Genomic DNA, 26,363 nt, shown 5'->3' with positions numbered 1-26,363 from the left:
TGTTGGGAAGTAGGGAACTAGAGGACTTACCCTAAGTCTACGTTTGCAGAGGCAGCCACTTTAAATTTTGACGATGATGATGATGATGATGATGATTTTAGGGTGCCTTATGGTAGGAACTGGAACTAATGGAGCTAATGGTGAGGGCTAAAGCTCCCTATCCTCCCTGCCTTCCAAAGCTCTTCTTCATTTCTAGGATATTGTAATTATATATAAGCCCTCATCTTCTTTCCGCTGGGTCATCAAAATGCATTCCTCAGTGGTCCTCCTTTATTTGCTTTTGACCTCAGGTCTGTTCCCTAATCCATTCTCCATTCTCTAGCCAGTGCGGTGGGTCTGAAACACCAATCTAACTTTATTGTGCTCACCTTAAAATCTTGAACTTGTTCTCCATTGCTCCTAATATGCATTGATGAGTTCCCTTTGTGGTCAGATCCCTCATGACCTCTCGATCCTCCTGTCTTACCATCACCAGCACCTACCCAAACAAAGACACTCTTTCTTCACCTTGCTGTATTCTTCGGATATCAGATTTCACTTTCTCTTGAAAGGAAACCCTGATCTCCCTAGCCAAGGTTGAGTGCCCGTTCTCTATGTCTTGTAGCATCCAGGACTTTTCAGTGGCATTTCTCAGCTGTCTTAGAACTGTTTACTTGGCTGTGTTTTCTCTCAACTATAAGGTGTTTGAGGATGGGAATTTACATCCATGTCTTTTTTGTTCATCATTATGTTCCCAGCATTAGCATACGGTGCTGTGTTCATTACAGGGACAAGCAGCTGGGTGTCTAATCCAATCTAATTGTCCTCTAATTCTTCTTCTAAATCCATACCTATTTTCTTGCATTGCTGAATTTGACCAGAAAGAAAATTCTAATGCTACCTGATCTCCTTGTCTTATTGAAAGTTATTTTGAAGTAGCTATTCTCAAATATTACTTTACTCTGGAAACCTTTTGAAACTGTGAATCTGTACCAGCTTAATTTTTGTGCATTTTTAATCTCCATCCAGGTGGTTCTCTGATTTTTGTTTTCATCCCTGTCTCTGGCACACATCTCTGTATTGTATGCATCTGGAAAGTTGCAGTATTGATGAACTAAGAACTGGAGGTCACCTCTTTGAAAATTAGTCTTAAATTAACATTTTATATGGTAAATGTAAAAGTAAGAGACCCTAAAAACCTTCAGTTTGGTATTATGAAATATGGATTCAATATTTCACCAAAAATCATCTTGATTTTGTTAGACTCGTTATGAAAAAATCCAATCTGGGCCAAAGAAGGGAGGACCCAAGTTTTGATCCTTTGCCCGTAAGGTAAATGGGTCTACATACCAAAAAAAAAAACAAAAAACAAAAAACAAAAAAAACACACAAAACTCCATAGCTATTAAAGAAAGGGTGAGACTTAGGCCCTTTAACCATTTCTGCTTGCTTCTTCGAGTCAGTTTTTCAAGGGAGATATTGGAGAGAAGTCAAATTAATTCACTTAAATTTCATGTACTTTGTTTTGTCCTCCTCTCCTGGTGCTAGAAGTCTTCAGGCAGATCAAACTCACCAGAAGTTCACTGCAGGCAGGAAGAAGTGGGAGGCCTGTGGATGATAATCTGTTGTCTGCGTCTGGTTAATTGGGAATGAAGGTCTTTGGTCAAACAAATGACTTTGTTCTTTGCACTTTCACTGCATAACAGGTATTCCGGAGTTTTTGGAATTCTCACTGGTTGAGGAGCTCAGTTATTTCCCACTTGAATAAAGGGACGGTACACAAGTACTGTCTAATTATTTCAAAGTTTCCCCTTTTGTTTTTTTAACTGATTGCCTACAACAAATTTTTATTCCTCCTTTATTCCTCTCCTAAATAAGTAGGCAGATAGAGCTGGCTTTTAAGATAAAAAATATTGATGTAGATTTAATAATTTTACCAGATAAAATTTGAGAGTGATGGGGTATACTTTAAAATAAAACAACTAGATTATTCATTGAATATATACGGAAGAAATATGCGAACTATGTGCTAGGCATTAGGATAGAATAACATAAAAACTGTTGCTCTCTGCTGAGGAAGAGCCCATGGTCAGGCTGGGCAGGGTCTACACAGTGCCGCAGACGTTCCAAGAATGAGGCACAGGATAATATAGACCACTGGCATAGCATTGATAGTCCAGAAATAAAGCCACACATTTATGTTCCCCATACATACCCCACTGGCCTTCACTACTGAACTACTGGTTTGCTCTGATTTTTCAGATTGTGCATTCAGGATGCTAAGTGATTTTGAAAACATTACCCAGCCCTGCCTGTCAGTCTCCTACATATTTATTTTTTCACCTCAGCTGAGATCATAGGGCTATTAGGTAAATGTTATGTGGTTCCACCTACCATACTCCAGCCAAGATTGAGGATCTACAGCTGCCTGGGGATGCAGCTTGGTTTCATGTAAGGAATGATGCTATACTTGGGTCCTTAGGGAAGAAAGTTGGGACTTTCTGGCCCACTCATCATGCAGACTTCCCATTACTAAGTATAGTCATGGGCCTGTTAGCAGACCAGAATGCCTTCAGATGCAGATGTTCCCTGGGTCATTGATACTAGTTTAGTAACAAAATCACAGTATCTACAAAGTGATATCCCATTAACATCTTTCTTCACATGAAAAGCTCTTTCTCAGAGGTACAAGCCCTCAAGTGTTAAACTGATTCTGCAATACCAGCTTTCCCTGGTTTCCATATTAAATTACTGCATCTGTAATATGGTGTCAGTGTGTGTTCTAGGAGTATAGGTTCTTCCCAACCTGGCTGTAATTTGATGGTTAGTTGTAAATCACTCGTTTGCTTGTGTTTAGCTATTTTAATGATCGTCGTGTGTAACTTGTTCAGTGATAAAGATCAAAAGTAGTAAAATTGCAAACGAGATAACAGAGTCTCCTATTTTCCTATCCTTGGGACCTAGCACGTAGCATATGCATGCTACTGTATGATAGATTAAATGAGTGAATGATTATAAAGAAAATTATACACCCAAACACAGCAGAATGATAGCAAAAGCAACATAAACCCTATCGGCAGGAATTTACTTAAGGTGCTTTGGCAAAAGTAAGCAGAGCAATTTGACTCTGGTTTCATGGTTTCTTTGTGTGAAGCCTGTGCTTTTGGTTTGAGCAGATGCAGTTTGGGGCTAGCCGACTTACCTTTTGATCTCCTTCGATTCCTTTTAGATTAGTGTGATTCTAAAGTACCAAACCGTGAAATAGGAAGATTAATGTTTTTACTCTCATTTAAATTTCAAACCTTTTATTCTTCCTACCACGTTTAACTCTATTCTCCCAGGACCTTGCTACCCACAGGCAGCTGCTGACACCTCTGATGAGCTAGTTGGTGTTCACCAGGAATGGACGTCTTAGTGTGGTTCTTTAAGATGCAGTTCTCCAACTCAAGAAAGTGAATACCCACCTCCGAGGTTGAAAGGGTGTTGTTTGGGCCAGGTGAGGTCCCGAGCCCTCCTCTGCCATGGGGGCTGGCCACCTTGTGTTCTTTGGTTTATTTTCTCTTCTTGGAAATCCTGAAAGGAACTCTTTTCTGTTAGAAACATTTTCTTTGGCAAGAGCAAAACCAGTTTGAATGTTTATGAACAGTTTCTCAGCATTATGCCAGTGTCTGATGATGGAAACTGTTGGCTTTATTACCTTCAAGGGTGTTTTCCCGACTGGCCTCTGCTGCATTGGGCTTGTAACACTTTCATGAGAGACTGCTCAGCACTCCCAGGCAGATGGCACTGATTACAAATCCCTAAAGATTGTCTTTGTTCTCACAATTAAGCAAAGTTTGCTGCCTTTTAAAATGTTTATGTGTAATCTGTGCTTAACTGGTCTGGGTGTTGCTACCAGACTTAAATAATGGACACATCAAATAGCTGGTACTCTTAGTAGATTCTTTTATTATTATTATTATTAATATTATTATTATTTTGAGACAGAGTCTCGCTCTCTTGTCCAGGCTAGAGTGCAGTGGCACAGTCTTGGCTCACTGCAACCTCTGCCTCCCAGGTTCAAGTGATTCTCCTGCCTCAGCCTCCTGAGTAGCTGGGATTACAGGCGCGTGCCACCATGCCCAGCTAATTTTTTGTATTTTTAGTAGAGACAGGGTTTCACCACGTTGGCTAGGCTGGTCTCGAACTCCTGACTTCGTAATCTACCTGCCTCAGCCTCCAAAAGCACTGGGATTACAGGCGTGAGCCACTGCGCCCGGCCTCTTGTTAGATTCTTACACATAAGAAGCAGATACATGGTAATAAGGAATGAGCAAATGTGTTTGGAAAATAGGAAAGGAATACTTTGCAAAAGTTTTGGCATTAAACAGAGATAGTTCAGTGGAAAATGTGTCTTCTTTTTGGTTGGACAGTGTTAATATATAAATTATACTAATAGTAAATCATTCCCTTTTGTCCCCATCACCAGGGGAAAAACACAGCTTGGAAAGTAAAGATTTTTTGTTGTTGTTGTTTTATCATGTCTTTTAGAAGCTAAATGAAGAAGACAAAGTATTTATAGTATCAGATAAGAAATAGCTCTGGTAATTATTATTTTAAACTTGTGGTTCCTTTATGCCAAGAAAATTTATTTTCATTGTCTTTCTGGCTAACCAAGGGCATCACTGTCCCCCATAACCTTTGTCTGAATTCCCTTTCCCTTATCCCCCTCGTGAGAAAGTCCTGGGGTAAGATAATTATCTCCCAAGCTCAGATTTTCAGTGGAGTTCGTGTAAGCACGTTACTGGAAATGACAAGTGCACAAAAGTGATAGATGCTACTGTTATTCTTCTGACAGAGTGGCAAGGAGAGAGTTCAACCTGTTCCTTAATTTGGTTTATTCGTTATGATTTTATTAGCATTCGTGATCTTAAGGCCTAGAAAGCTCTAAAAGAGAAGGTAATATTTCATAAGTTGTAAGGAACTTGGTCCAAATCATCATTCAATTTTAACAAGCTGTTCATTTTCTTTTTTTAATACTGGAATAAATTCTAGCCAGGAGATAGTAACAAAAAGAATAGCTCTACTGGTTTAAAAATAATGATGGCCCATTTATTGAATGCCTCCAATGTGTGTTGTACTATATTAATGCTATGTACTCAACAGTGATAAGATTGGGTATTTTATCTACAGTTTTCAACGGAAACAAATTGATTTTTAGAGAGTATACATAATTTAAATTCACACAGTTGGTAAGGGACACAGCTAACTCTGAACATAATCTGTTAGATGTCATCACTTTGTAGGAGATTGGTAACTGATACCAATTGGCAACAGTGATAAATGGCATTTATTAATGTCTCAATATCTTAAATAATGTGCTTTTGGCTTTTACTGTTAATCCTCTTTGAAAAAGACAAGGCTCATATCAAGTTGCTTACTGCTAATTATAAGCTAGGTAGTTTATATTATGCTTCCTGGATATAACATCCGTGTTTTAAATATCGATTGGTTGCTCTGTGTGTCTGTGTGTGTGAGTGTGTGGAGTGTGTGTGTGGGGTGTGTGTGTTTTAATGTGCTCTCTTTAGTTTTAAGACAAGCAGTAGTATGCCTATAGCAGAGCCTCATTCATGAGGAAGATAAAATAAGGAACATCAGGGTCAGGATTTAGAATGGATGGGTCATTCTCCAAGTGCTTTTCTCAATAATAAAGACATGTGTGCCTGTTTCATTTTAAATGCACAATTAATAGGTAGTAGGGCTAGAATTCTTGCCCATGTCTGTCTGACATCAGTGACTATGCACTTTTCACTAGGTTGGACTGTCCTTATAAAAAAATGATTCTAATAATTTTAGTATATTTGTTTATTATCATGTTATTTTGTCCAGAAATTACCTGTAATACAAAGCACAACTTAAAACTATCTTTTTAAGGATATAGCCGTTGGGTGCCCTCATTCAGCAAACATAATCTAATGAGGACCTGCCAGGTGCCTGACACTTAGGATTGAAGGGCTTGGAATCCCAAAGCTGAGTTCCTACATTCAGCAGATACTCCTTGAGCACCCACTACCTGCCACACACTATTCTAGACGCCGGGGATGCAGTAGAGGGGATATGATAAATAAAAATCCCCCGCCTCCTGGGGCTTAGAGCCTCTGATGGGAGGAAACAGTAAAAACCAAAGTCAGCAACTGAAGTACGTAGTATATTGGACTAGTGATGGGTATTAGGGAGAAAAGGGGCAGGAAAGGGGGACAGAGCCAGGAGGGGTAGACAGGGAAGGCCTCGCTGAGAAGGAGAATCTGAGCAAAGACATGAACACAGTGTCGGTGAGTAAGCCAAGGAAGACATATGTTCCAGGCAGGAATAGCAAATGTAGAGGCCTTGGGTGGGAGGAGTGGTGGAGAGGACGCTGAGAAGGGAACAGAAGTAGATGAGGAGGGCGTTGGAGTAGCGCTCTTTCAGGCCAGCGTATCCAGACAGTGGAGCGTACTCTAAGGGAAACGCAGAGTCATTGGAAGATTTCGAGCCGAGACGTAACATGTTTTTATTCATATTATAAAAGGATCAACCTGACTGTTGTGTGAAAAACACAGTGCAGAGAGTGCAGAGGTAGGGAGACCAGTTGGGAGGTACACTGGAGTAACTGGGCAAGCAGTTACTGGATAGCGAGGTGGTAGGCGAGGAGAAGGCGTGATGGCTAGTGGTGGAAGTAATGTGGCGGGGTAGGCTGGGGCAGAGGTGAGGGTGTGGCAGGGAGGGGAGGAGGTGAAGTTATGGCTGGTAGTGTTGGAAGTGAAGGTGTGGAGACAAGGGGTGGAGATGAAGGTATGGTGGGGAGGGTAAGAGCTGAAGGTGTGGAGGGTAGGGGTGGAGGTAAAGGGGTGGAGGGTAGGGCTGGAGGTGAAGGTATGGTGGGGAAGGTAAGAGCTGAAGGTGTGGAGGGTGGGGTGGAGGTGAAGGTGTGGAGGTTAGGGCTGGAGGTGAAGGTATGGTGGGGAGGGTAAGAGCTGAAGGTGTGGAGCGTAGGGATGGAGGTGAGTTGTGGAGGGTAGGGGTGAAGGTGAAGGTGTGGAGGGAAGGGGTGGAGGTGAAGGTATGGTGGGGAGGGTAAGAGCTGAAGGTGTGGAGGGTAGGGGTGGAGGTGAAGGTGTGGAGGGTAGGAGTGGAGGTGAAGGTGTCGAGGGTAGGTCTGGAGGTGAAGGTATGATGGGTAGGGTAAGAGCTAAAGGTGTGGAGGGTAGGGATGGAGGTGAAGGTGTGTGGAGGGTAGGGGTGGAGGGTAGGTCTGGAGGTGAAGGTATGGTGGGCAGGGTAAGAGCTGAAGGTGTAGAGGGTAGGGGTGGAGGTGAAGGTGTGGAGGGTAGTCGGAGGGTAAGAGCTGAAGGTATGAAGGGTAGGGGTGGAGGTGAAGGTGTGGAGGGAAGGGATGGAGATGAAGGTGTGGAGGGTAGGGCTGGAGGTGAAGGTATGGTGGGGAGGGTAAGAGCTGAAGGTGTAGAGGGTAGGGGTGGAGGTGAAGGGGTGGAGGGTAGGGCTGGGGGTGAAGGTATGGTGGGGAGGATAAGAGCTGAAGGTGTGGAGGGTAGGGATGGAGGTGAAGGTGTGGAGGGTAGGGGTGAAGGTGAAGGTGTGGAGGGAAGGGGTGGAGGTGAAGGTATGGTGGGGAGGATAAGAGGTGAAGGTGTGGAGGGCAGAGAGGAGATGTAGGTGTGGGAGGCAGGGGTTTAGGTGGAAGTGTGGTGAGGAGGGGCAGAGGCGAAGGTGCAGAGGTGATGAGATGATCACATTCTGGAGATATTCTGCAGGTAGAGCCACAGAATTTGCTGAAGAATCACGTGGTGCATGAGAAAAAGTTACTTTTTGATGTTTTTGTTGATTTGTATTTTCTTTGGCTTCAGACTCTGGGAGGATGGATTGATTGACTATTCTGGAAGACTCAGGGATGCCCTGATTTGGGGAGAACTTCAGGTGTTCACTTTTGGACATCATAGGTTTGATGTAGACTTTTAGTCAACAGAAAAGAAAATCCTGCACTTGTCCTTCAGACTCTTAGGTCTGGTGGCAGAATGACAGATGCATGGTCATAGGGATACATATGCCTGTGGTGGATGGAGGAGACCATTTTATGGGGCAGAGGGAACTTGGGCAAGACTTCTGAGTGAAGGTGGTGTTGGAGCGAGCTTTGAAGTATAGGGTGAAAGAGTGCTTGGGGAAAGGGGCGGACTGGGGGCTTCTAAACACAGAAGCAGCATAGGACGTTCAAGGGCATTGGAGACTTAGAAGCTCACGCAGCACCTGGAACACTGCAGCTCATTGGGTCATTCATGACTGTTGAAGCTCGTGTGATGAGGCTTGGGAATCAGGAATAGCTGAGGACACCTGTGGTTGCCTTTACTGTTGTATGGAGGAGAAGTCAGTGATGGGGGACAACTGAAAATACTTCATTTCTTAGGAAGAAATAGCTTGTCGATTCCACAGCTGCTGGGACCCAGCTAGAGAGGAATGCCAGTAGAAAACAATAGAGCAGATGCTCATCTGCGGCCCTGTTTGGTTACTCTTTTATACTCTTTTTCCAACCAGTGTTTCTCAAGCTGTAAAAACGCTGGGTTCCTAGTCCCTAGTTGTGGTAAAGTATATCATAGACTGAATTTGGTGAATGGCCCTTGAAATCTCTTTGGACTCACTGCCGGTCCCACTCCTGTGTGACTCTGAAAAGCTCAACAGGGCTGCCTGGGTGAAAAGAATACAGTGAAGATACTATGAGAAGATAATTGAACAGATTTTCTTGACATTCAGGATTGAGTAAATAAGAGATTGGATTGTGAGGGCTTTCTAAAATAAAATTTCTTAGGTTCTAGAAGTTACCTGGGGAAAAGAAATTTTAAAAAAATCTGTTAGATGACCAAGTCCCCAGCTCAGGGTTGAGTGTTCAGCAAGTATTTGTGCAGTTGAATTGAAAGCCCTGGGTATGGTCTGGATAGGTGTCCAGATTGGAGTTGTCACTAAGGCTGAAACTGAAGGTAGCTGGGAATTATCATTAGCAGAGTTCTATGATTCCCCATTTCCTGTGCAGGCTTCTCTCTCTTTCTCTCCTGTTCTCCTCAATGGCAAGCTTATTCCAATTAAAGGGAGGCACTTCTTTGGAAAGAAGAGGAAATAAGATGTTTTCCGCAATAATCGTTACTAATATATGTGGAGAATATCCTTACCACATATGATTACTTCATATTCTTCTCAGGAGAGACTGAGCATGACTGAGATGGAAAAATATCTCCGTTGTGAAATACAGCTTGATATGAGTACTGCATCTTATTAAATTTAAGATCTTAAAATTCAAGAATGTAGTCAGCATACGCCTTCCAAATAAACCAGAAAAACAAAATGACGTATCCATCTATGGAACGCAAAAAAGCATTAAGATTGCTGCACCATGTTGTCATAGTAATCAAAATATGCACAAATTGAGAGCCTTGACTAGCGCCAATGGTCTTTTGTTTTCTCCTTGTCATTTCCGTCTTCAAATGCAGTTATTCAGTAGCTTTGGGGTGGAGACGGGCCAGTGGTTGGCAAACTTTAGTTTGTGGAAGAACACCTGTGTGCTTATTAAAAGTGCAGATAATGAGAGCTTACCACTGTCATTCCGGGCTGCATTTTAGAATCCTACTGTAGCTTGTAAAAATTACCTGTGCCTGGAGCCTTCCATCAGAGACACTGTCTGAACTGGTGGGAGTGGAACCCAGGCATGTGTGCCCTGGAGATTCTGTACACCTGAACTTCAGAATGTGTTTTTTCTCGGGCGGTCCAGATGCTTTTGCTCCAAGTGGTCTGAGTTTCATCCTCTGCAAACCTTAAATCTTAACTGGTTTTGGTCCATTGCTGAATAGTGGCATCCAGTTACGTTAAAGTAGGATGAATACTTAGGTGTATTTCAGATGTATTAAATTATATTAGAATTATTTTTTTCTATAAAAAACTAAGTTAAAACAGTAGAATGACCACTTAGCCCAAAGAGTATTTAAAAAAGTAATAGATACAACTTTGACTACCATTCGTCTCTAAGAAGACATACTTTCTTGGTTTGTTTTCTCCTAATCACAAAAATAGTACTTTTGTAGAAAATCTAAACAAGGGAGTCAACTGTCCAGAGATGATCACTCTTTGACATTTTGACTTATCACTGAAGTCTGTCTTTCCTGGTGGGTCTGGATGTTGAAAACCGTGGGCTTAATCTGCAGCCTCTCCAGGGTCGGTGGCTAGTGCTACCCTCTCTAGCTGTCTGGCCTCTGATGGTAGCTCACCTTTTCCCTCCTACAGAACTACCTTCCTGTCTCAGGCAATAGTTTGATCTGTCTTCCTCTGTATCCTCCTTTTTCCTACTTTAGGTCAGAAACTCAAGTAGGGGCCCAGGAAGCTCTCATCTAGCCCCAAACTTGTGACGCTTTCCAGAACAGACATAGCTCCCTGGGAAAATGTGTTGGGACCAGTGTTGTCCACTCTTCTCAGTCTCTGTTTTGCTTCGAGCAGCACCCCTCCTTTTCAGCTTCTTCTCTTCTGGACCCAGTTCTTTGCCACGGTCTACTTTAGAGGAGCAAACACCCCTTTCCATGCATGTTTGAGGAACCCTCCAAACAGAAGAGTTTAAAATAAGGAATTAGTGTAGCTTCTTACCACATATAAAGCTTCCACTTAGACAGATTTACTTTGTGTTCATTTTAAATAGATGAGCTAAAGGATTTAAAACTAATTTCATTGTGAAAACTACAGTAATTAAAAAAGTTATCAGTATACAAAGTGAAGCAGGGTTTGCTGTGATTAAACCTTAAAAAAATACCTAGACGCAAAGAACCTATAAAAAAATTTAAAAGAGGAACTGCATTTCAGCCTTTCAGTTTTTTCAAATTTATTTCTGAGTTAATCCCCTTTGAACTGGAAATATGTGGATTCAAAAATTGAAAGAGCTATTTATTGGCTTAGTTGCCCATTGGAGACAAAGAATTTAAAATGGAACGTCACACCTGTAGCTGTTCTGTCGTTTTTGACTATTGTGTGGGACATTCAACTCCCGTAGTTAGCGTATCAGAAGGCAGCCCCAACCACAAGGTGGTCCTTTTATCTACTGAGCCACCTCAGAGGCAAGAGGCAGGAGGGAAGATGGTGGCTGAGCCAGCTGTCTCTTACAGCTTCCATAACAGAGTATTCAACGCACAAATGGGGAGCCCTTTCAGTGCTACAGGCCCACAGTGAACAGCCCTGGAGTAAGGAATCCTCTTATCAGCACCTTCAGAGAACTTGATGAGGCACTGCTTTCAGGCGACTCATTTGTGTGCCAGGGAGACCTTTGAAAGAACATTCTTTGTAGTCTCCATCCATTGCTGGTGAAGAGATAAAAGTGGATGCATTACAGTAAAAACAGAATTATTAAACACTTGGCCTCACATTTGTATTGAAGGATGAAAAAAAAAAAAGCCAACAGTCTGTCAGACTCTCCAAGAATGCCAAAAGAGTCCTCCATTTCCTCCCTCTGTAAGAATTGTGATAAATTCTGTTGTGAATGCTTAATTAATTGTGGGGCAACAAAGTCAATGATATAGAACTGTAGGGAAAACCAAATTCCATTAATTTGGCTTTGGGCTACAGAAATGGCCTAGAAAACGTTGAGATCGAAAGGAGTGGGTAACTGATCAAATTTAGCATATTCTATACGAGGGAGAGTTGAAAGCTATTAATTGGTGTTCATTTCTGTTCAGTGCCGTGTACCACAAAACAGCCAAGGGGCTTCAGGGGTCAGATTGAATTGGATCCCATTTCCCAAGACATCATTTGTAGACTTGTGACTTAGGACACATTTAGTTTAAATGAAACTGATACATTCAGTCATTCATTCATTTAAATATTTAATGACCCCCAGGCTGCTAATTTTTACTTTGTATGATTTTATAAGTATTAAATAGAAACAATAATAGAATACCTGGAATTTTTCTATTTTATTTTCTGTAGTGATAGAAGTGATTTTTTCCCCTGTTTCTTTATTGATTTGATCAAACATTATTCATGCTGTGTGAGTCTTTGGTACTCACCGCCTGGGACTCCTTTCAAAGGTAAGATACAAATATTTACAGGCTGCTTGCCTTCCTGGGTCCCCAGAATGTCCTACTCCCCCTCCTTTGTTTTCTTTCTCATTCTCACCACACGTGCTTACAGTGACTAGTTTTGGGGACCTGCATGAAGCTTATCATTAGGAGCTAACCACAGAGATAAAAGCCTTGAGACGTGTGCAGTTACAGAAAATGTCCAGGGCAACTCCTTGTTCTGCTGTTCGTATGAATTTACAGGGCTCCTAGAAATAAGTACTGTACTGTACTGTTACATTCATGAGATGCAGAAACACAGGCTGTTCATTCATTCATTATTTGTTTAGGGTCTATTTGTATGCAGAATTCTCCTGGACAGACAGGGAATTAGAAGCACAGATTATTTGTGCCCAGGTCATTTTGAGACAGCCATTTTTGTTGTTCTCTCTGTCCTTTGCCCTGTGGTATTGGCACCTACAAAGAAAAACCTGAACCGTGGATTCTTCTTCAAATATCCCCAGATAGTAGAAGGTATACTGCCCCCTCACTAAGGTATGAAGTTGGAATTTTTGGCATAACCTTTTCCCTATTTTTAAAATGAGTGGTTCTGTGAAAGAGGGACCCATTTCAGAAGGAGTTGGAGAGCTCTTCTCTGGTGGTGGATGACTGTACAGAGAGTCTGACTCTGTTTTAATTTATGCACTCTCTGTGGTTCACACCTCCTTTCTCACAGATGCAGAGTCAGATGTTGGGAAATAGAAAAATATGCTCCTGAATTAAGGTGCCAAAGATATCTTTTTGCTAATAACTTCTTCTCTGAATAGAATTGGCGAAGAATATAGAGAAAATATGCTACCTTCTTTTCTCTCCTCTTTTGATTTTAGCAAAGGAATGCTTGGAAATTTTCAACAGGGTTGGACATTTATGTCTTGAAAGGTACTGATTTCTTATCAATTTGAGGTTTCCCACTAGTAACAGCTTCAAAATTGTAGCTGATTACAATGTAGGCTCAGTCTGTTTTAAAGCTTGAAGCCACCATAGTGGAAAGTTACGAGTTGTTGGGTCTCGAAAAGCAGACTCAGTGCCATTCATGTTTTCTCTAGAAACAACAGTGAGCGTTTATTTTTTGTTTCCCGGGAATAAATGTCAACCTGTGACAGAATGACAGAATCTTAAACATTCACACTAGATTTACGTTTTTTAGCAACGGAAGACACTGGTGTTGTAATGTTATATATATACACACAGTAAGTATTTAGCAGGGAAGATAGTCTGTAAAACAAAATATAATTTTTTTTTTGAGGCGGACTCTCACTCTATCACCCAGGCTGTAGTGCACTGGCACGATCTCAGCTCACTGCAAGCTCCACCTCCCGGGTTCACATCATTCTCCTACCTCAGCCTCCCAAGTAACTGGGACTACAGGCGCCCGCCACCTCGCCCGGCTAATTTTTTTGTATTTTTTTAGTAGAACCAGGGTTTCACTATGTTAGCCAGGATGGTCTTGATCTCCTGACCTCGTGATCCACCTGCCTTGGCCTCCCAAAGTGCTGGGATTACAGGCATGAGCCACCGCGCCCGGCCAAAACAAAGTATAACTTTTTAAAAATTTGAATTAATATTTGACTTACAGTAAGTAAAAGGATAAGATGGCATATTGGCAACATGCAATTGCAGATGATCCCATAAAGCAATACCTTTGATAGATTGCCCATTTCTGAAAGAGGAATAGAGGGGAGGAGTAGGTTTTATAGCATACCAACGTACATGACTTGTGTGGGAGAAACAGCTCTGTTATTGGTGGCAGAACTCAGATTTAGTTCTCGATGCTGTGTACCTTATCCTGTGACTTAGACGAGTTGTTCACTAACCTGGCTTAACCCCTGTCCTGTTGAGGTGAGCTGAGCGTGCAGAGAGCATAAGGGAGGTGTTTAACACCCCCACCTGTGTCTTCCGAGTGACCAGCTTCCTTTATGTTCTCAGGTGTCATCCCCATTTAACTAAAAAGTAATCACACCATCACACATGGCTTACAGAGAATTATTTCTGTCAAACTCATGAAGATCCTGTGCATTTTAGACACACAGCTTTTCTTTTAGGGAACCATTAGGGAGGATATGATCAGATTTGTTTAAAGTTTAGTTAAGAAGCAAATATGCAGTATTTAAATTATGCCTGGTACATGGAGGGCACAATGCGGTTTCTCCCTTACAAAGGGTGATTTATGGTTAACAGAAAATGGAGAAAATAGTTGCTATATTTAGTTTATTCACTCACTCCAGGATTCAGTTTACCATAAGTGCTGAATACTTTTGTTCTTATGTATATCATTGATGCTCTGAAATGTCCATTTTGATTTAATTTTTTTGCTTAAAACCTCAAAGATGCTGTTGTGGGGATGCCTTTGCTAAGGGAAATGATGTCATCAATTCTGAAGTCCATTTCTTTTTTTCCTTTTCTTTTTTTTTTGAGATGGAGTCTCTCTCTTGTTGCCCAGGCAGGAGTACAGAGGGGCATTCTCAGCTCACTGCAACCTCCACCTCCCGGGTTCAAGCGATTCTCATTACTTAGCCTCCCAAGTAGCTGGGATTAGAGGTGTCCGCGACCACACCTGGGTGATATTTGTATTTTTAGTAGAGATGGGGTTTCACCATGTTGGCCAGGGTAGTCTTGAACTCCTTACCTCAGGTGATCCACCCACCTGGGCCTCCCAAAGTGCCGGGATTACAGGCGTGAGCCACCGCGCCTGGCCATCTCAGCTCCATTTTAATGATAGAGAGCACTGATGAACTATTTTAAGCACAGCTATCAGGAAGCTCAATTGAAATATTTGTGTTAACTCCTGGAAAAAAATTTTTTTAGCAGTTTCGTATCTTGTGAACAACTCTTTAAAGTATTTCTGCCATGTTTAGAACAATATGTGAAAATGCTTGTCAAGTGAAAAAGTGTATGTCGTGGGAAACACTGCCCTGTGCTTAGTGAGGTGGTTCTTTCTAAGTCCAACCCAGGGCAAGGCAGGATTCACTTGTAGACTAATAGCACTAACAGAATTCTTGTGTAGACCACATAGAAACTTTAAAAGCAAGTTTCTGATAACGATGGCATCAGTGATAGTCATGTAAAAATGTCATGGAGACTAAAATTCTCTGCCAGATTATGTCGAAACAAACGTGTAAGTGCAGTTTTCATTTATCCATTAGTTGGGTTCTCAGATGAAGTCTAGAAGCATATTCTCTACTCAAGAGGCCAAACTTCTACATGTTAATCTGTTTTAAATTTGCTTTTTCGGAAGACTGGAGCTGTCACTTAAACCACAGGAATATATCCGTTATAAATGAAGGCTGGTATTACTTTTCGCCTGAACTGGATGATTTTTAGAAATACTGCTGATGATACCGGGTTCACGAATGATTTCCCACGTTAAAGGTTATGGAGCATTCAGCCTAGAAGAATAATTGTCGAAACTTGACACTTGTTTGTTGGTAGTCTCCCTGCCTTAGGGCCTGTTGGAAACAATATTTTTGCCACAAGGGATCCCTGTGTTTTCAGACACCTAACATTTGTGGGAGCTTTTTCCTAACCAGCTTGGTGCATTTCTCATCTCTCACCAAAGCTGCGGTCAGAGCTTCTGATGGGTGCTGGACAGCCACCACCTGCCTGCCTTCCCTCACCTGCTGCCTTGCTCTGGCGTTTTCCCTCACCTGGACTGTTGCCATCGCCTCGTCACTGGGTCCCCTGCTCCTACCTTGCACCTGCACTCAGAAGCCAGAATGACCTTTTAAAAGCATCCGTAAGACCCTGTCATTCCTCACCTCAGAATGTTCCACTGCATTTAAAATAAAATCCAGCTCTGTAAACCCATGGGATCTGACCCCTCCTCACATCTGCCTTATCTTGTACCCCTCTTCCTCACACCCCTGCATTCCAGCTACCCTAGCCTTCTTTTCATTCCTTGCCCAAGCCTGGGCAGTCATCTTCTGTGTCACAGGCTTTATCGCCACTGTGTGTATCTGCATAGGGCAGATTCTTCTTGGTATTTCAACACTGGTTAAATGTTTCCTTCTTGGAGAAGCCTTCCCTAACCATCCAGTCTGGAGCAGCCAGCCATTTCCTTTAATTGGGTTATTTAAAAATGTCTGTCTCTAACTGACACTTTTTATTTCTTGTTTTCCTCCAAATAGAATGTCGTCTCCACTAGAGCAGGGACCTTGTTCATCTTTATTTGATGTATCCCTAGGCCTCAGAACAGCTGTTCAGGAAACGTTCGTTAAAGGAATGTATTAATGAATGAAGCAATGATATAGCCAGTATTTCTAAGTTAATTCATAAGTTTCCAACATAAAGCAAAAAAGTCTTGTCAGTATGTACAGCCATGTCACTGCTGAATGTACACTTTCCTTTAAAACAGCAAAACAAACTCTCAGATCCTCAGAGTTTGAACCTCTTTTCTGAACCTCTGAAGTTCAGGAATCCTAGTCTGGGAACTTCCTTGCTTTTGACAAAGTGTTCACAGTGCAGAGATCTTAGAACAGAATTTGAATTGGTTCTTCTGCCACTCCCTCAATAGACTTAATTTGCAAGTAGTTTTGCCCCCAGGGGAACCCTGCCTCTCCTATTAATACTGTCACTGAACTCTATTGGAGTTCTCTGCTAACATAGGTCCCCTTCCTGGAGTAGGGGCATCAGCTGCCTCCTCTGCTTATTAAAAGGTATTTGGGTACGTGTGGGATCAACCAAAGATTCTTGGTATTTCAGAAGCATAGGCAATTTTATACGCTGGCATTTGGTACCAGTTGGATTTGGAAATATGAACATATAGTGGTAAGGTGGATGCTTCCGTAGTCACCATATCTAGATATATATTCTAAACTATATTTGTTGATTTTTCTGCTCACACATAGAAGATCTAAACATTTTTGAACTTAAAAGCTAAAAGCTTACTGCAGATAAACCAGATTTTCCCAATCTACTAAGTAAGCGTTTTTTTCAACTTTTTCAGGTTATCTGGGTACAGTATTGCTTCAGTGAACTAAATAAAACTTGAATAGACTCCAGTAGTTAATGAAGGCTTCAGCCTGACCCACACCGTGGTGGGGAGAGGTCGGCTGCTCGCTAGAGTGCTGGCGGCTGCCCGCCCGCGGAGCTGTATGCCCTTGGGCCTTGTCAGTAGGTTCAGGTAGTATCTGTCTTCACTTAGCAACATTTCTTGAGATTTCTTGCTGTGAATATAACAGTGTCTGTGGTTCTCAGGAATCCTAGAATTTTGGAATTTTACAACAGAAAGGGAAGCCACATTCTGTTGAGGTCACAGAGCAAACGGCAGAGTTGGGCCCAGAACCCATTTTTCCTGCCCTGTCACAGTACCTCCCTGCACTCTTACTTATCCCCGATTGCCCTTCTATCTTTCCGAAGTAGCCTGTGATGTTTGTGTCTAAAGTTTAAAACTAGTTATTTAACTTAAGATTGAAAGTTAGTGATTTTTTTTTAATCAGACAAGGGTTCTTTCCTGTAAAAATCCTTTCTGTCCCCACAGACTTGGTTAAAGCCCCTCTCTGGGCTGTGTTCGCACACCCTGGGCGTGGCGCTTGGCTGGCTTCTTGAGGTAACCTGTCTGAATGTGCATTCCTTGAAGCAGGGGACTGGGGCCCGTGGCCTTACTATTGTCTCATTTGGTTTTTGTTTTAAGTTTCCAATGCTGATTTGTAAATGTGCAATGCTGTTATGAAATCTTTGTCTCCATATTGGTGAATGTTGGTAATTCTTTGTAGATTTATAGTGGCCGTTGTGAAAGTAACTTTTGAATTATTATGTCTTCACAAAAATTCTGACTTTCTGCCTCTTACCTAATCTTAAAAAGTCAGTCAGCTCCATAGGAGTTGGTGTATTGGCCTTCAAGATTTGAACTTAGCATGGCCAAAAAGCTTGTTTTTCACAAACCGTCAGAATTGTCCCCGCATCTCAACCCTTTATTGTCAACTTTTTGAAGATATTTAATAATGACCAGTCCTGAATTTAACCATTTTGTACTTTGAGGAGTAACTTGTCCCTGCTGCCCCTTCAGGGCCTGTGTGGTCTCTGAGTTTGGCCTAGCTTTGAGCTGAAACAATGGAGAAGCCCAGCTAATGCTTTCTGAGATTCCCATGGCTGCCAGATGAACCGAGCAACGAGATGATGAGATGACGTCTCCTTAGCGAGGGTCAGGCGGCCTTGCGGGACCTGCCAGTGTCTGGCTCACTCTCAGTCCCTTCTCCACCTCTCATCACTCTCACGCACCCCTTCCTTCCTGCCACAGCAGACCATGTAACCTCACGCAAGTAAGTGCATGTGATCCTCCATGCTGTTCTGCTTTTGCTTGATCGGAATCCTCTGCCTAGAACTTCTTCCATTCTTTCTTTTACTCTTTCTCTCTCTTTTTTTTTTTTTTTTGGAGCGGGGATGGAGTTTCAGTCTTGTCACCCAGGCTGGAGTGCAATGGCATAATCTCGGCTCACTGCAACCTCTGCCTCCCAGGTTCAAGAGATTCTCCTGCCTCAGCCTCCCGAGTAGGTGGGATTACAGGTGCCCACCACATACATGGCTAATTTTGTATTTTTAGCAGAGATGGGGTTTCACCATGTTGGCCAGGCTGGTCTCGAACTTCTGACCTCAGAGGATCCACCCAACTTGGCCTGCTAAAGTGTTGGGATTATAGGCATGAGCCACTGCACCCAGCCTCTTCTACTATTTCTTTACACACAACTCAGGAGGTGAAATTGCCAAGAGTGAGGTGGATTGGAGTTAGGCATAGAGAGGGAAGTGCTGTCCCAATCCCAGCATGAGCCTCTGGACAGATGGAGGCCACCTGCTGCAATGGGGAGGACAGGAGTCAAGCAGATTGGGGGGTTGGCAGCAGGCAGGGGGTGGTGCAGAGATCACAGGTTTGGATGGAAAAATGTTCAGTTTAGGTGCTTCTGAGATAGCCAGGTAAAAAAGTGAGAAGAAGAGATGTATTTTTGGATCTGAAGCTCAGCAAGAGGTCACAAAATTTGGAATTGTCATCATATTTGAAATGAAGTGGATGAGCTCTCCAAGAAAGAGGATTTGAAGAGTGAGACGGATTCATAAAGAATTGCGACGTTTAGAAATAGAATATGAGAAATGGGATATGCAGAGACAAGCGGAAATAAGGAAGAGTAGCCAGAAAAGATAGAAGGAAACCAAGAGGGTGTCAAACCTGGAGAACTGAAAGATGAGAAGCGATACCACCTAGGCTTAATTGGCTTGTAGGGAGGTCATGGTCACCTTAGCAAGGTTACTAGAATTATGAGAAATATACTGAAGGGTGAGTGAGTGGGAGGATGTGGTGACAGCAGGAGAAGAAAATTCCTTCCAGAAGCTTGGCACCGCAGAAAAGTAGAGAGGTAGGGCCCTACTAGAGGGAGTAGGAGGGTGGAATGTGAGACCATTTGGTCGTTTGGTTTCTTTTGGGAATTTTCTTTTTGGATGGATGATACTAGGGCATTTTTTTTTTCATGCAATTAGAAAAAATTCAGTAGAAGGGCCAAAGAATATTACTGTCTTCTAGCTTGCTAGCAACTGATGGTTTTTAGCAGACTGGTGGATAGTACTCAGTAGTCACAAATACTTACGCTAAGTAGGACCCACTTCTATAAATTTACATTTGGAATATAAAAGAAAAAAAGGTTGGTGTTAAAAAGTTTGTTCATTTGAGTCCTATATCCTCGTTAGACAGGTAAATGGTATGGAGAGGTTTTCTTTTATGAAGTGCTTTGTTATTCTGTAGGAATCCTGTCTTACACATAAATGACAGCAATTTATATTAAGCATTTTCCTTCACTAAATCTTTAGTTTGTGTCTTTTAATAAAATGCCACTGAATTTTCATGTCAGCAAGAGAGGTAGGTAAATTTGAATACAGAAACTAATTTAGCAGTCATTTAGTTAGGAGATGGAGATTTTAGAGCTGCCACTTCTAAAAGTGGAACAGATGAGGATTAACTGACTTTTTTTTCTTACTTCTGCGGAATAAAAAATTAGAGCTGAAAAGGATCAAAGCCCAAAATGCATGACAATGGCCGTCTTTTTATAGGTGAATTAGATTGGAGATTGTGAAGATGATTTCATTCACACCTGCACAGGCATCCTTTGAAGCTCATTACTTTTTCTTTTGGTGTTCATTTAATAAATATATTCCTGAGAGAGGCATATTGAAGTATGATTTACGTTTCTTTAAAAAAAATTAAGGACTCCTCTTGCCATCTGCCTAGCATACTTATGAATGTCCTTACCCCAACTTTTAGGATTTAGAGTTTCTAGGAATCCAAACCTTTAAAGCCTGAGCAAAACACAATTGTAAGGTAAATTTAGTATAAAGAAAGGACAGTTTCAGTAAAAACTAAGCATAAATACATTTTGTATCACTTTCTATTTGGGATTTCAAGTGATGATATTTGCTTCCAGTAACCCAAATAATTGGCAGATAGTTTGGTGCAAAGTGAACCTATCAGAAGAGACGGGAACTTTGGAAAACAATAGTCTTTAGTTGGTTGGAAAGGGAAGGCTGTGATTTTAAATGGCAAGCACCGTCCTAGAAAGCAAGGAATAAGTATAAGAAAAAGAAGAACCAAAGCAGTGTAAATATCTTGAAAATCTAGTTTAAAATAAATGTTTTGGCATTTGGGTTTAAGAGTGAAGGAGCACGCTATAAACTTACTAAAATAATGAGTTGAAGTTAGTCGTATTTTATTGTCTTGTCTTGTCTTGTATTTATTTTTTTGAGACAGAGTCTCTCTGTGTCACCCAGGCTGGAGCACAGTGGTGCGATCTCGGCTCACTGCAACTTCTGCCTCCTAGGTTCAAGAAATTCTTGTGCCTCAGTCTCCCAAGTAGCTGGGATTACAGGCAAGCACCACCACGCCTGGTTAATTTTTGTATTTTTAGTAGAGACAGGGTTTCACCATGTTGTTCAGGCTGGTCCTGAACTCCTTACCTCAAGTGATCCGCCCGCCTGGGCCTCCCAAAGTGCTGGGATTACAGGCGTGAGCCACTGCGCCCAGCCAGACATATTGTATTTAGATGTTTATAATAGTTTCCCATTACAAATCAGGTTATTGCTTGCTTACACTGGTATATGGGTAGGGAAGAGGAAACAAGTTTTGAAATAGAATTTGCTGATCTAGGCCATCCATACTGGTTTATTTGTAGGAATAATAAGAGCTTATGTCCTTTGAGAAATGTGGAGTTAGATATTGATTCTAGTGAGATTCCAGCATTAAAAAACTGTTCATTTCAAAGTTTTATTACTTTATCTGTCAGTAGCCTTGACAGTTTTATTTTATTAAAATTGGCCAAAACGGCAATGATTTGCATTTATTATATTATGCCTTTAGTGCTGGAAAATTAATATACCTAGGAAATACGTGACAAGGGCATAGTAGATTATTTTGAGGTATGAGCTGCTGTGATTTGTGTGATATACAGCAGGTAAGGTATTATATGGTATAGTCATAGATGATAATGGTACATTATTTTGTTCTTTAGATAGTTGGTAGGTGGTTGTTGGACTCTATCCATTTTACATTTTTATTTAGCGTGTGTACTGCTGGCTCTCTGCTTTGGAGATGGTCCTGGATTTAAGACAAAAGCAGATGCAAAATGGTTTCCCGACTAGGATGATAACACTAAAATCATGGGATATTCATTTTCTCAGGAAATAGAATGAGCAATTTCCTGAGCAAATGAATGCAAGCTAAAGTTGTTGATTTCTGCCTCACGTCACAGTCCAGAGTAGGTGGGTCGTGGTCCAGGAGGTCATCCAGAGACCCATGCTGGAGCGGGTGGCTCTGTCATTCCCCTGAATGTGACATGTCCAGGATTGGGTTTAAGACCTGCATATCCAGCCAGTGGGAAAAGGAAATCCAGGGCAAGTGGCTTTGTCTTTCTGAAGATGACCTAAACATTGAGTGCATTTTTTTTTTTTTCTGTTGTCTCATTGGTCCAATCTTAATCCACAGCCACAGCTCATTGTAGTCTCAAGCTGGGTGAAGGGCACCTGCTAAATCTGAAAGCTTAGTTACCAAAAGAAGATGGAGAACATGGATTCCAGAGAGCATATTTCCAGCACAGACTAGGAGCTCCTTGAGATGGGGGGTAGTGGTTACAACAGATGGCATCTCTTTTCTAAACCACAAGCAGTGCTTGGCTTATATTTGGTACTCAGTAAGTGTTTGGTGCGTTGAATTGACTATTAAAGCTAATTCTTTCCCTTCCAAAAGATGGAATTTGATCAAAGGCTCCAAATTCTGCAGCGCCCCACGACCTTTCCTCCTCCTCCACTGTTTTCTCTATATATTTAGGCCATTTTCCGGGATAAGCATACAAAAGAGAATATAATATTTACTTTTAAGATTTGCTTGAAAATCTAAAATGTATTATAACAGGAAAAAAGAAAGTCTGTTCATTTTATTTGTATCACTACCTTTCTCTGTATTTGGACTTGATATTTACATATGCTTCGGGCAACTAAGCACATGCCAAATTGATACATCTCTTTTATTCAACAGAACGAATATCTGGTGATTGTGAAAGTAATCCTAAATAGAAAACACAGATATAGCATTTAGTTTATAACCTAGATTGGTATTTGTGATGTTCCCTTTTTCTTCAAATTATTAAATATATTTATATATATATATATATAGTGAAGCTAGGAACTAAGAAGTTACTAGTTTTATTTTTGCACAATTCTATATTATACCAATTATATAATTTGCTTAAAGCACTACACTAGTCCTTTGCTTATATTTTTACTATAAAATTAGAATTAGGAAAGGAAATTATATGACAATAATGAAATATTTGTACTTGAGATACTTATTCCATATACCTAAGATAAGAAATTGCTTAAAATGACATGGTATCTATTTGGCATAATAGCAGCTCTCTTGCTACTTAGAGCAAAAATCTGCTTTTAAAACATAGTGGCATATCTTATTAGTAGGAGAAAAATGTAATAGCAAGAAATAAGTTATGTAGGTATTATCATGTTCAGTGTCCTCATTTGGCACGTGTGGAAACCGAGGCACGAAATCCTGAAACATCTTGACTTGCAATCTTTGGGAAGATGGTCATATTTTAGAAGGTCTTTTTAAAGGATGTATCAGCAGATTATTATATATTAAGATCTGTTGTTTGAGTTCCTTATGAGATATGAGATAAACTTACCCTTCAACACTCAAGGGAAATAGGGGGAAGCCAGGAAGAAGATGAGAATTAACTTGGGAGGGAGGGAGAGGTGATCCTGCCTGTGCCCCTCCAGCTATGGCCAGTGGAACAGATCCTGAGTCCCTGAAGAAGCTGCTGTTGTAGCTCGGTTGCTAACTCAAAGAGGGATAACTGGATTAGGAGAAAGCACATGGGAAAGGCATTTGTTCCTTGAAGTGTCTGTAGATTCGGGGGGTTGGGAGGGGCCCTGTGTAGAGATAGGGAGGGGGAGGGAAATGAGAAAGAATGTGTGCTTCCATTATTAAACCATTCAAGCGATTGAAATATATATGCAGGTGATACAGCAAACTTTTTAAATTGAATATGATACTTCATTATTATGGCATTTCTTTAATGTCATTTCACATTAAATGTTGTGGCAAAAATCTAATAGGAATAAAGCCTGTGATCATTACAAATCAACTTTTCCTCCTAGATAAATGTTAGTTTTGAGCCCCTGGTGGGCACCCATCTCAGTGGTGAAGTTGACAAGTTATCTGTCGGGTGTGTGGAATAGGATAGGGTTTGGTAGCATCTCCCTCTCTCTTTGTGGTTCTCTTGAGCTGTTCACAGTGAGCATCCTAGTTTTCTTGCAGAGGGAAGGTAGCTGCACGGAGTGACCTGATCTTCCCTTTTTTTTCTGCTTGCAGAACAATCAACCATGACGACCGAATCTGGATCAGACTCGGAATCCAAGCCGGACCAGGAGGCCGAGCCCCAGGAGGCGGCGGGGGCGCAAGGGCGCGCGGGGGCGCCCGTGCCGGAGCCGCCCAGCGAGGAGCAGCAGCAGGCCCTGGAGCAGTTCGCCTCTGCTGCAGCGCACAGCACCCCGGTGCGGAGGGAGGTGAGCCCAGGCCAGAAAACTAATGACTCCGTGTTTGCTGAGCTGCTCCAGGATCATCTTTAACCTTGGTCTCTCAGCCCTAGAGGCAGCTATGAGGGGTCATCCCTTGTTCCCATTCTAGCCCCAGGCAGATGAAAATGTATGCTATTTTAAGGCTTTCAGTGAATGACATTCCACAACCTTGCCTGGTAACTCCTTCTTTTAATTAAAACACTGAAACTCACTGAAGTCCAGGCTGGAGATTATGGGTCCTATCTGGATTTAGAGGAAAGATAGACACCAAACTGACAGCTTTAATTATGCTTGTGGTTGTTTTCTCTTTCAAGCCTAAGGCCTAGAGTGAGTTTGCATTTCCCCAGGCATCGCCCTGAGCCTAATGTTGCAGATCTGCTTTTATTATTATTATCATCATCATCATCATTATTATACTTAAGCTCTGGGATACATGTGCAGAACGTGCAGGTTTGTTACATAGGTATACACGTGCCATGGTGGTTTGCTGCACCCATTAACCCATCACCTACATTAAGTATTTCTCCTAATGCTGTCCCTCCCCTAGTCCCCCAGCCCCTGACAGGCCCAAGTGTGTGATGTTCCTCTCCCTATGTCCGTGTGTTCTCATTGTTCGACTCCCACTTATGAGTGAGAACATGCGGTGTTTGGTTTTCTGTTCCTGTGTTAGTTTGCTGAGAATGATGGTTTCCATCCATGTCCCTGCAAAGGACATGAACTCATCCTTTTTTATAGCTGCATAGTATTCCATGGTTTTTTAGCAGATCTTCAGGTAGGTCTTTCCCTCCCTATACACATCTATATTTTCAACTCTTTTCCCTGTACATGTTTGAATAGTCAGGAATAATGCATTTCTTTTAAAAGCTTTAAAGGATGGTTTACCTGCAGGCCTTGAATAAGTCCATATATAAATGTCTTTGGTCTTAAAACTTCAAACCTGGAATCAAAATGTTTTAGAATGCCAATTTGTATGTAGTAAAGCAATCTGGTGTCCCCACAAGTGATTGGCCTCTTATATGTCAGAAGTGTTTCACACTAGAAATCCTAAGATGTTGAGAGAAGAGATATAATCAGCGTATTAGTGAAAATCTTTGGAAGTCACAACATTAAACTATATATTTGCAACCTGATTATTTTATTTCTTTACCTAGAGTATTTGCAGATTTGCCTTTTTTTTTTTTTTTTCAATTTTATACTTACTAAAAATTTGAGGCCGGGCACAGTGGCTCACGCCTGTAATCCCAGGACTTTTGGGAGGCCGAGGAGGGCGGATCACCTGAGATCAGGAGTTTGGGACAGCCTGACCAACATGGTGAAACCCTGTCTCTACTAAAAATACAAAAGTTAGCTGAGTGGTGGTGCACGTCTGTAATCCCAGCTATTTGGGAGGCTGAGGCACGAGAATCACTTGAACCCGGGAGATAGAGGTTTCAGTGAGCTGACATTACACCACTGCACTCCAGACTGGGCGACAGAGCAAGACTCTGTCTCAAAAAAAAAAAATTTTTTTTTGCGGTAAAATATACATATAAAACTTACCATCTTTTTTAAGTGTACAGTTTAGTGATAATAAGTACATTTATATATTTATATAAAATATGCATTTTATATTATATATATTTATATTTTTTTTAAATTCCTTTCATCACTCCTCCTCCCTACCCTTCTCCCTATCCTTCCCAGCCTCAGATAGTCACCGCTACTCCCCATCTTCATGAGATCCCGTTTTAGTCCCCACATATGAGTGAGAAGATGCAGTATTTGTCTTTTGGTGCTTGGCTTGTTTCACTTAACATAACAGCCTCTAGTTCCATCCATGTGGGTGCAGATGACAAGATTTCATTCCTTTTTTCTGGCTGAATAATATTCCATTGTGTATATATACCCCTTTCTAAAAAATTCATTCTCCTGTTGATGGGCATTTAGGTTGATTTCATATTTTGGCTGCTGTGCATGGTGCTGCAGTAAACACTGGAGTGCAGATGGCTTTTCTATATATCAATTTCCTTTCTTTCGGACGTATATCCAGTAATGGAATTGCTGGATCATATGATAGTTCTATTTTTAGTTTTTGAGGAACCTCCATTCTGTTTTTCACAGTGGCTGTACTAATTTACATTTATGAGGATTGTCCTTTCTCCACATCCTTGCCAGCATCTATTACTGCCTGTCTCTTTGACATATGCTGTTTTAACTGGGGTGAGATGATAT

The 26,363-nt window shown here is 41.5% G+C and overlaps 1 protein-coding gene across 50 annotated transcripts in view; it reads left to right on the top strand.

Moving 5' to 3' along the window:
* EPB41L3 (erythrocyte membrane protein band 4.1 like 3) overlaps positions 1 to 26,363 on the top strand; it is a 246,116-nt gene that overhangs the window by 115,039 nt on the left and 104,714 nt on the right. For 47 of the 50 annotated variants that reach the window (XM_077975597.1, XM_077975588.1, XM_077975601.1 and 44 more), the window contains one exon: positions 23,947 to 24,140. In XM_077975597.1, the coding sequence (XP_077831723.1) occupies positions 23,958 to 24,140 (183 nt within the window). In that variant the 5' untranslated portion in view covers positions 23,947 to 23,957. Of the gene's footprint in view, positions 1 to 3,337; positions 3,476 to 23,946; positions 24,141 to 26,363 lie in introns of all 50 variants that reach the window. The other 3 variants (XM_077975599.1, XM_077975595.1, XM_077975604.1) reach the window with 2 other exon arrangements.

Source organism: Macaca mulatta, chromosome 18 (assembly GCF_049350105.2).
Source record: "Macaca mulatta isolate MMU2019108-1 chromosome 18, T2T-MMU8v2.0, whole genome shotgun sequence".
NCBI lineage: Eukaryota > Metazoa > Chordata > Mammalia > Primates > Cercopithecidae > Macaca > Macaca mulatta.
This window is presented reverse-complemented; position numbering and strand designations above follow the sequence as displayed.